At 38.7% G+C, this 10,000-nt stretch overlaps 3 protein-coding genes across 9 annotated transcripts in view; all 3 read left to right on the forward strand.

The window, feature by feature from the left end:
* grinab (glutamate receptor, ionotropic, N-methyl D-aspartate-associated protein 1b (glutamate binding)) overlaps window positions 1–1,809 on the forward strand; it is a 6,969-nt gene extending 5,160 nt beyond the window's left edge. For all 4 annotated transcript variants that reach the window (XM_037784437.1, XM_037784440.1, XM_037784438.1 and 1 more), the window contains one exon: window positions 1,039–1,809. In XM_037784437.1, the coding sequence (XP_037640365.1) occupies window positions 1,039–1,191 (153 nt within the window). In that variant the 3' untranslated portion in view covers window positions 1,192–1,809. The remainder of the gene's footprint in view (window positions 1–1,038) is intronic.
* A 2-nt stretch (window positions 1,810–1,811) lies between these two features.
* LOC119496841 (speriolin-like protein) lies at window positions 1,812–4,444 on the forward strand. Its single transcript, XM_037784441.1, has 4 exons — window positions 1,812–2,116; window positions 3,437–3,652; window positions 3,744–3,868; window positions 4,040–4,444. The coding sequence occupies exons 1-4, from the start codon at window positions 1,957–1,959 to the stop codon at window positions 4,370–4,372; spliced, it is 834 nt and encodes a 277-aa protein (XP_037640369.1). The 5' UTR covers window positions 1,812–1,956; the 3' UTR covers window positions 4,373–4,444.
* A 1,792-nt stretch (window positions 4,445–6,236) lies between these two features.
* Window positions 6,237–10,000, forward strand: part of smpd5 (sphingomyelin phosphodiesterase 5) — a 4,653-nt gene continuing 889 nt past the window's right edge. For 2 of the 4 annotated variants that reach the window (XM_037785720.1, XM_037785717.1), the window contains exons 1-6: window positions 6,237–6,314; window positions 7,908–9,129; window positions 9,277–9,352; window positions 9,464–9,604; window positions 9,704–9,793; window positions 9,893–9,956. In XM_037785720.1, the coding sequence (XP_037641648.1) occupies window positions 8,011–9,129; window positions 9,277–9,352; window positions 9,464–9,604; window positions 9,704–9,793; window positions 9,893–9,956 (1,490 nt within the window). In that variant the 5' untranslated portion in view covers window positions 6,237–6,314; window positions 7,908–8,010. The other 2 variants (XM_037785719.1, XM_037785718.1) reach the window with 2 other exon arrangements.

A 10,000-nucleotide genomic window follows, 5' to 3' on the forward strand; every position in this document is an offset into this window, starting at 1 on the left:
ATCATTTTAATATGTTTTTCAATGAAAATGGGAATAATGATGTAAAAATGACCACTCCGTCCAATATCGCAAATCATATTGCAATTGCAGTATCAGTCAAAAATAATCGCAATTAGATATTTTTTCAAAATTGTTCAGCCCTAATGTTGACTTTTGGGCGCCCTGGACCACATTCCTGTTTGATTCCTGGCTGGAGGACCTTTGTAGCATGTCATACCCTTCTCTTCCCCGCCATGTTTCCTAGCTCTGCCCTGGCTGTCAAAATGCCGCCACCATAAAGATAAAAAAACAAACTTTTCACTGTTTCTGCAAAACACCTATCTCTCTCCCAAAGAGAGAGTTATTCATGCCTTTATTACGTCTTGGTTAGACTACTGTAATTCTTTGTATGTGGGTGTAGAACAGTCGTGTCTTCGTCATCTGAAGTTAGTACAAAATGCAGCTACTCGTCTTCTCACTGGAAAAAGAAAATGAAATCACCAATATTGGCATCCCTCCACTGGCTTTCTGTCCGTTTCAGCATTAATTTAACGATTTTATTGATTGTTTTTAAGGTTTTAAATGGGCTGGCGCCACCTTATCTAGCAGAATTATTGCATCTTCATACTCCAGTTAGAACACTGATGTCGACAAATCATATTCTCCTGGATGTCCCCAGAATTAAACACAAAACTAGTGGCGCCCCTTATCTTTGAGCAGCTTACCTATTCATACAAAAACTGCTAAGACTACAGAAACCTTTAAGTCACTGCTGAAGACTCACCTCTTCTCGTTGGGGTGTGAGGAGTTAAGCGTGACACCTTGACTTTATCTTCTGTTGTGCTGCTATTCTTTTACTATTATTATGTGTACATGATGTTTATTGTTTTCGTCTGTTCTTATTGTTTGCTGTGTATTCATTTGTGCCTGTTCAACACTTGAGTCAACTGCGGTTGTTAAGTTTGACATGACATGGAAAGACGATTTTTGAAGACATGTTTCGCTAATTTGAGAAAAAGACAAATATTTGACCCAATGTGAATGTCTCCTATGTTACAGTTCTTGGCGGTGGACACGCAGCTGCTGCTTGGCAACAAGGAGCTGTCTCTGAGTCCCGAAGAATATATCTTTGCGGCTCTCAACCTGTACACAGACATCATCAACATCTTTCTCTATCTTCTTGCTATCATTGGAAGAGCAAGGGGGAGCTGAGCTGGAGGTACAACAAAGGGAAATTCTGACATAAAAATTGCTTTCAGTTTATGCCTAGAAGTGAGTTACCATAATCTTGATTTTCATTTTGTCTTGTAGTGTGCATTGATCACGTAGCTTGAGAAAATTTTGCTTCACCCAGTGTAAATGTTAATTTTTGATAATATATATAGATCGTCTATGTTGTAGTTTGTGGGTTTATTAAAGTTTTATGAGGTATATGACGTGCTGTACGAAACCTTTTGATTTAGCAATTGATATCTTATGCCGTACGAAATCATTAAACAGTATAAAGATTTGACACTAGCTTTTTCCAGAGCTGTCAACTGTGTCATACAGTCTTCATCAGCAGAGGGGGTTTGATCAGTTGTCATGGAGACATGGATATTGTGATTTCATCCATTGCACTTTTAAAATTAAATCATGAACAGCTGCTTAACTTGCATGTCAACAGATCCATCACCTTGGCAACTTAGCAAACTACATTGGTGAAGGCTGTGATGTGGTTGAAAGCCCTAGACAAAGTTAGTAAGCAGACCCTGGGTTTTTGTCAAACTACTATGTCCAAGATAAAAAATAACATTTAATGCTATGTATAAAGTTTTTTTCTAAACCTGATGATCTCTGTCGTTGTATGAAGTGAAAGAATCCTGGCAGAATTGCATCAGAAAACTCTGTTTTGTTGTGATTTGAAATACGAATCTGTCAGCCTCAAGAAAGTTTTGAGTTTTTTCCTGGCGCAGCTGTGAAACTAGGGGCCCCAAAATGCACCTGGAGCACACCGTTGCTGACTTGCTGTCAGAAAATGAACAGCTCCACCAGGACAGGGCTCTGTTGAAGTTGATGTTAAGTGTAGTCCAGGAGAACGTGGACCTGAGAGCCAGGATACAGAGCTCCAGCAGTGACACTCGAGAGGAATTACCAGGTATTGTACTTGTTTTTCTGTGCCACTAGATGGCAGCTACGGTACAATTCTGAGTTATCAGGGCAGTGGCAATATTATTAGAATATAATTGAACTTAAAAACACAATTGTTAAGATTGGTGTTGGAGCGCTGGTTGCCTTTGTTTTTAAAGCAGTAGCTAATAGTTGCATTGATCATGTAGTGGTTAGCTATCACTGTGACACAGTAAAGTGTAAGCATGTACAAGTACTATAGCAGGTTACAAACATAAACGTGATTGGATAAAACTGCTTGTAGTTGCAACATTTCATAATAACATTTGACAATGAAAAACAAATGCCTGAAGTTACGCAATTCCAAAGGAATGGTCTTCACAGTGTATACTTTATTTTTTACTGGTAATTTATTTCAATGTCACTTTGTAATGAGGTAATTCAAACCAAAAACCTGAAATTCTTGCTAGATTTGTTTTAAATCTAAGTATGTATGTTTCTAAGAATATAATAAAATCAATCATATTTTTGAAAGGAGGGATTACAATCAACGTAAGCAACCCCTTTCTATATTCCTCAGCTGTATACTGTTACCTATATAACCTAAATATTCCTCTGAATCTTTCCAAGATATCAGAGTAAATTCACAATTATAGAATAAATGTATTAAAGTTTGTACTTTTTTCTAGCAAAATGTCAATGTCAGTTAATCATCCAGTCATACTGTTACATGGATATATTTTGAGAAGGATTTTAAAATTAATTAATTTAACTTGGTTGGTTATGCAGACTCATTCAAATGGTGAAACCCATGCTATTTTCCATACAATGCCCCTCAATGTGAGAATTGGTAACCTTTCTGATATATAGATATATATATATTTTTTAATCATAAATAGGATATCTTATTTGGTTAGTTGCATTTAGGATCTTATGTAGGATATTACCACTCACTTTGCCATGTATCTTTACATATCAGAAATGATATAATTATAATTGTTAGAGAGCTCTTTTCACACAAGGCAGCAAATTAAAATCAACAAATTATAAAATCAAGTCTAATCAAATGCTTGTAATGAGACTAAAAGATCAGGAATATAGCGAGGGCCCAGGCGACATAGAGCCTTCAAATTAATAAAGAAGATATTGAAATCAATCTTATATATTGGGAGCCAGTGTAAAGAATCTAAACCAGGTGTGTAAAGTCAGTAGCTGGTCAATACATTTTAGATTTAGACAACTGAGAAGACTGCTGTAATATCAAAGTGTGAGGAGGTAGAAGCTTGTAAGGTTTCTGGGTCTTTAAAGTATCAACTCTTGTCATAATTATTCACTTTGTTTTCATCAGTTTGCTCAACCTCAAGAATACCCCCTTCCAGTGTGTTGAATAGCACCAATGAGAGAAAATTCAGAGAAGACATGCAACAAACCAGATTTCAACAAGAAAAGCGAACCTCATCCCCTCTCGACTTCAAGTCTTTCATGGAAAACTCGACGCACACAGGTACAAGTGAGGGAGCAGAGTTTCAAAGCTGCCATGCTGAATTTCCAGTTGAGGTCAAAGGTGAGTGATGCCTGACAGTAACAGCACCTGTTGCCAAAAAGTAACTTTAAAATAACCCAAACAATCCTTTATTTTAATTATTTCATCGCAGGTCAGAACAGGCTGCTGGGAGAGGTTGCCTACCAACTGGATATGAGGATTCTGTCCTATGTCTTCCCGGGACTCAAAAGGCATTATGGCTTCACACTGCTCAATATCCCACAAAAGATTGTGGAGGTCAGAAAGGAAGACTTCTATTTATTTATCAATCAAAAAACTGGTTGTGTGACTTTGCAGTGCACAGATAAGAGATCAAATCTGAGCAACCGTAACTTGTCCCATTATCAGTTAATTTAGAAAAAAAACAATACTGACCATGACATTCCACTTTTGACTCCTCTCTTGCAGGTATCCACTCACCCGCTGACAGGGAAGCTAGATGAAGGCTATCAGCTTCATCTCAGTCAGAGGTATGCTGACCTCACTCGGAGGTTGAACCAGTTCGGGTATAAAACAGCACTTCACCCTCAATTCACTGAATTCATCGTCAACAACTATGGGATCCTGAAGGACAAGCCTCGCGAAAACTGCATCCAGGAAATGAACTTCAATAATCCAGACTTTCTGAGGAAGCTGATAATAACCACTGCACCGAGAAAGCTTCAGAAGGACCTGCTGCTTGTGCTCAGCTGCCTCTGCAACTTTGCAGAGGAGGATAGAAAGCCTCTCTTTCTCTGGTAGACATGTATCCAATGACCGTTAAAGCTTGAACTGTCCACAAATTGGAAATAAACACGGATAAATGCAACGTGATAAATGTTGTGTGGGTCAATTTTGTGCACACAGAAAAACCTGCATAAGTGGTAAAACCACAAATATGTTCACAGTAATGTATTTGCTTATTATACTCTTTGCAAGTATGCATGGTGAAACTGAACAGCCAACAGCTTTTCTATGAAAGAAATAATCAATTAAACATACTCCCTGTTAAGTATAAAGGATGTACTGTATGCCCCACATCATGGATCATGAGATGAGTGAGTCTGTCATGGACCTAGCCTGATAATTAAATTGAATTGCCTTTTTCTTTATGTTAATTCAGAGGTTTGGAACTAGGCTATTGCCATTTGGCAAAAATGCTGTTTTGTTGATAAGTGATATGAGTCTAGGGTTGGAGTAATATCACCATGGACTAAAAGCTACTCATCAGGAGTTTGTTGGACCTCCCTGCACTCTCACTACAATATTGAATTGTTCCAGCAGGTGAAATACTCCTCACTACTCATTTATGTATTCTGCAGGAACATCGGTGAAGGCTATAAGATTAGATAAAATAAGATATTCCTTTATTGGTCCCACAGTGGGGAAATTTGCAGTGTACAGCAGCAAAGGGGATAGTGCAAAAAACAAGATGCATCAGCTAACACAGTAAAAAAGAGCTAAACAAAGTGTAACAAAATATGAACCATTTAAATAGAAGGAAGAATACAAATATGAGCATTATATACAATATTGACAATAAACAGACTATTAACAAAATTGCACAAGTGGAAAATGATATTGCACAGTGAGAATGACTGAAAATATCAGGTTATTGTCAGAATGTTTTGGTGTGTGGGAGCAGTGCTGGTTGTGGAGTCTGACAGCTGGACTTCTTGCACAAACTGCATGTAGGTTAATACTTAAGATAAGATAATATAAGATAAGATAGAACTTTATTAATCCCGAAGGAAATTCTTGTGCCAGAGATTGCTCAAAAATACAACAAGTTCAAGTGTATAAAATACAAGTGTATAAAATAAAAAAGTACTATTTCTAGCACCAGAGCCTAATAGAATAACAATTAAGTAAGATACGTTTAGTAAAATTAGTAAATAAGATAAGATAAGTAAAATAAAAAATGTAAAGTAAGCCAACAAACAGAAAAATAAGTAATATTGCACATGTTGGACATTAATATTGCACACAATGAACAGTGATATTGCACATGAGAATGTAAAAAGTAGTCTTGCACATGATATTGATATTATATTTGTACTCAGTGTCCGGTGTTTTCAGCTGTTCTTCCTGCAGAAGGGGGAGGAGTTATAAAGTATGTTGGCCACTGGTAGGAAAAGTTATAGTTATTATTATTAAGTTATATGTTATTTGTTGTTGAAATTCTTTTTTTTTATTGTTCATCTTCTTTGAGGTATTTATTTATTTTGTCTTATCTTTTATTTTCTTTGTTTTCTTTGTTAGATAAGTGAAATACATGAAATGTCATGTCTCTCTTTCTTTTAAATTCTGACTAAACATTTCATTGTATAATTAAATTATTAATATTGTTAGTCTGTCTGTATGTGTATATATGTATATATGCCTATATGTAAAATTCAATAAAAATATTGTTTTATAAAAAAAAAAAATTATAGGTTATTGGCAAGAAACATTTTTCCAATACAAACCAAAAGAAAAGTAAACATGTATTTTGCTTGCAGCACAGTATTGTGTAGAACTCACTGCATATTTAGCCTGGGAATATTATGAATCAAAACAGTTCTTACTAGCCTGTACTGGCCTCAGGTATAGTAAGGTCACGTGACAGACGAGCCCGACACCATGACAACGCCATTAGGGCGTGTCTTAATAACACCAGCTTGATGATGATGAGCTGCTGAGAGCTGAGAGCTGAGAGCTGAGGGTGAGTTTATACTCAATGAAACAACTTTACACAACCGGTTATCTGTTTATTAAGTTAGAAACTGATCGTTCCCTTTGAACATGTGACAACTTAATACATAAATGTAATAAAATAGATGAATTAGTGGGTTGTTTTGCTGTATGTGGGTTCACCCGACGGAGTGCTAAGGTAAGATCATCTGGGCTGCCACGTTAGCCGAGTGTTTTAAGCTAGCTACGCAACAGGACAGGTGACAGCTTTCATGTGTGATAACAAAACAAATACTATATAAAGCATGTATTCAGTGTGAGGTTTCAATAGCTGTCTGCTTTAACGAAACAGCACCATTACGAGGTTGTACACACACCAATGTTTGTGTAGATTTTAAAGTCTTTATTAAGTGAAACTGTTAGCATAGCATACCTGAACACAGGCACATCAGAGAGACACACCTAACGTTACCTGTATGAGTGATGACCTACACTACAAGATATGATAGCCTCTGAATGGGGGTCTTTGTGTGTGTAATTGGGGTGTTGGGGTTCGCAACTTCCTGGTTGTAATGTGTCCTATTTTCGCTTTCAGTGTCAGAGCTCAAAGTCTGCAATGGGAGTGAGCTCTTGAATGCAACATACTGTGGTTAATCCACTCTAAAACAGTGTTTACATTATGGTCTGATTATGGTCTTTTCACAGTAAAATATAGAGCATCCAGACTCCTTGAATTGATGTAATTGTATCACACTTTGTAAATATTTTATATATATATATATCTTATATATTATATATATAAACATTACCTCTTCCGCAGGTTTGGAGAAATCCTGCACAGTGCAAATAATAAATGCCCCCAATATTGATTACAAGTTAAGAGGAAAGTATTCTTTTTATGGTACGAGTTGCGCAACAGTATCATATGATACTGTTGTGTAACAGTATCCTGTTGCACAACAGTATCATATGATACAACAAATGCATATGCATCAGATCACTTAACGTTAGACAACACAGGGAGGCAGCGGGGTCTGCATCTGGACTCCAAAAACGTTGTCCTAGAATATGCATATTGTCAGATGCTTCCTGAAGATGTCTGTTCAACACTTCACCGTTGAAGTGAAGTGTTATATATATATATATATATATATATATATATATATATATATATATATTTGATATATTTTAAAATAAAAATGTATCCAATTAGAAATAAAAAAAAAAGATTTGTCTACGCCTTTCGTTGACGCACCCATGTATTATTAACCTGTAAATACACACAAAGGTGTGGTGTTCAGACAGGCTCATAACACCAGTGGTTAGCAACACTGCGGAATGTAACAGCTGGATTATAGGCTGTTTACACCATTTTTTTTCTTTGCCTCCTTAAAAGTGATTATGATGCATTGCGTAAGCGTCCAGTAAGCCGGTCTGGTCTTTCCTCGGAATCAGTGCAGCTGCCTATTGCTTCATGTTTTCCACAACTGCATGTACGGGCATGAATTCAATGTGAGAATGAAACGCAGTTATTCCTGAGTACCAGCAATGTAAATGTTTATATGGGTTGTAAGAATAGAGCAAATACATGTCATAACATTTTAATTTCTTTCTCCTGTCTTAGTGTCAAGTGGAGCCCATGAGAGAGACTTTGCACCGGAATGAGGCTAGAACGGGGAGTCCTGATGTTGCTCATCCTGATTGTTGCTTAGAAAAGGGGAAGAGGCATGGCCCTGCAGGCGTCTCCATTTCCTAATGGGTTTGTTGCAGGCATCCATGCTGTGGGATGGGCATTCATCCTGCCTTGCTTCTGGTTTCTTGATCGCATCATTGTTGTGTGCAAGTCCATCACCCCGGAGCAAAGCCAGCGAGCGGAGCAGAGATGCCACCTACATCCCCTCAAGGTCTTCTTCGGCTTCGTTATCTTCTTCATTCTTTTTCTCGTTACAGCCCCCTTGGCCTTCCTGGGATTTATGCTCTGGGCACCTCTTCAGGCTTGCCGCAGGCCCTTTTACTACCATAGAGAGACACCATCCTCACCAGAGAAGGAGACGCACAGGGGCTTTGAGCTGGTAGGAAAGGCATCATTTGGATTTGCCACAGCCAACCTATGTCTGTTGCCTGACAGCCTGGCTCGTTTCAACAACCTGGGGCACACCCAGCGCAGGGCGACTGCCATTGGTCAGCACATTGTGCAGGGTGTGTGTCGACCCGATATCCGCATCTTTGTTGACTCCCCCAGCAGCTGCGGGACTCTCAGCCCCTCCAATAGCGTACTCCCCACAGTTAACTCTAAATATGGGGCTACTGATAGAAATGCACAGCCCCCAGTGAGTCATCATTCCGATTCAGCTGAAGTAAATGTTTCATCCATAAAGTCCAATAGTCATGTGGTCTGTGTGCCCTGTGATGATACAGAAGAGCCCTCGACTGGCTCACCGTCTCCCCTCTTAAATTCCAATCACAACTCCAACCAGCAGGGCCGAGCAGGTCATCGGACTGCTCCCCGAGCTTTGCTCTCCCAAGGTCTCCGCCAGCAGGACGATGTACCCTGGGAAGTGTCCACATTGTTTCCAGCCAATGTGGACATACTGTGCCTAGAAGAGGTGTTTGATAAGAGGGCGGCACAGAAGCTCACCCAAGAACTAAAACCTGTGTTTGGACACATACTGTATGACATTGGTGTGTATGCCTGCCAGCCACCATGCAGATGTTCCTCTTTCAAGTTCTTCAACAGTGGCATGTTCTTAGCCAGCCGGTTCCCTGTTCTCGAAGCCCAGTACCACTGCTTTCCCAACAGCCGTGGGGAAGATGCACTGGCTGCCAAGGGCCTCCTTTCTGCTAAGGTACCTGCATTAATCCCATGTATTAAGCCACTATCGGTTAATGCCGTTATTTTTTTTGTGTTGCAGAGTTCATATTAATTACTCATGCTTTTGTCACAGAAGGAACACAGTGAAAATAGACGTTATGCTTGTTTTTTAAATTTACAGGTGCTAATCGGGCAGAATCAGAAACAGAAGAACGTGGTTGGCTATTTTAACTGCACACATCTTCATGCACCAGAGGGCAAGTGAAATTTTCTGATTTGGTCTCAGGTTAACTCAAAATTTGGTATTTTGTTATAAGAAAACAAAGATAAGATAGGTCTGATGGCTGGTCTGTGTTTTCCTTACTCAGGTGAAGGGGAAATTCGCTGTGAGCAGCTGAACATGATTACCAAGTGGATTGCCGATTTTCAAGCTGCCAACAAACTGCCTGACGAGGACGTTGCTTTTGATGTGCTCTGTGGAGATTTGAACTTTGATAACTGCTCACCTGGTGTGTCTCTGACAATTTTCGATTCTTTTGTTATATTATTTTTTTTCTGAAAGCATCCTTACAATAATGTAATTATATATGTTTTTTCTGTTTGTATAGATGACACCCTGGAACAGAATCACTGTCTGTTTGAGGAATACAGAGATCCTTGCAGGGCAGGGCCTGGAAAAGAGAAGACCTGGGTCATTGGTGCGTACCATTTTAAACCATTAGACTACAGCAAATACGGCATACATACAAGATAAACAATGACAATGCATTTGGTATTTCATTGGTTTGTATCTAAAGGTACTCTGCTGGAGCAGCCCACATTGTATGAAGATGACATAATCACCCCAGAAAATCTACAAAGGTACACCATTTTCTTAAAACTCTGCACAGCGCAACTCCACTAAT

The sequence above is a fragment of the Sebastes umbrosus genome, chromosome 11 (assembly GCF_015220745.1).
Source record: "Sebastes umbrosus isolate fSebUmb1 chromosome 11, fSebUmb1.pri, whole genome shotgun sequence".
NCBI lineage: Eukaryota > Metazoa > Chordata > Actinopteri > Perciformes > Sebastidae > Sebastes > Sebastes umbrosus.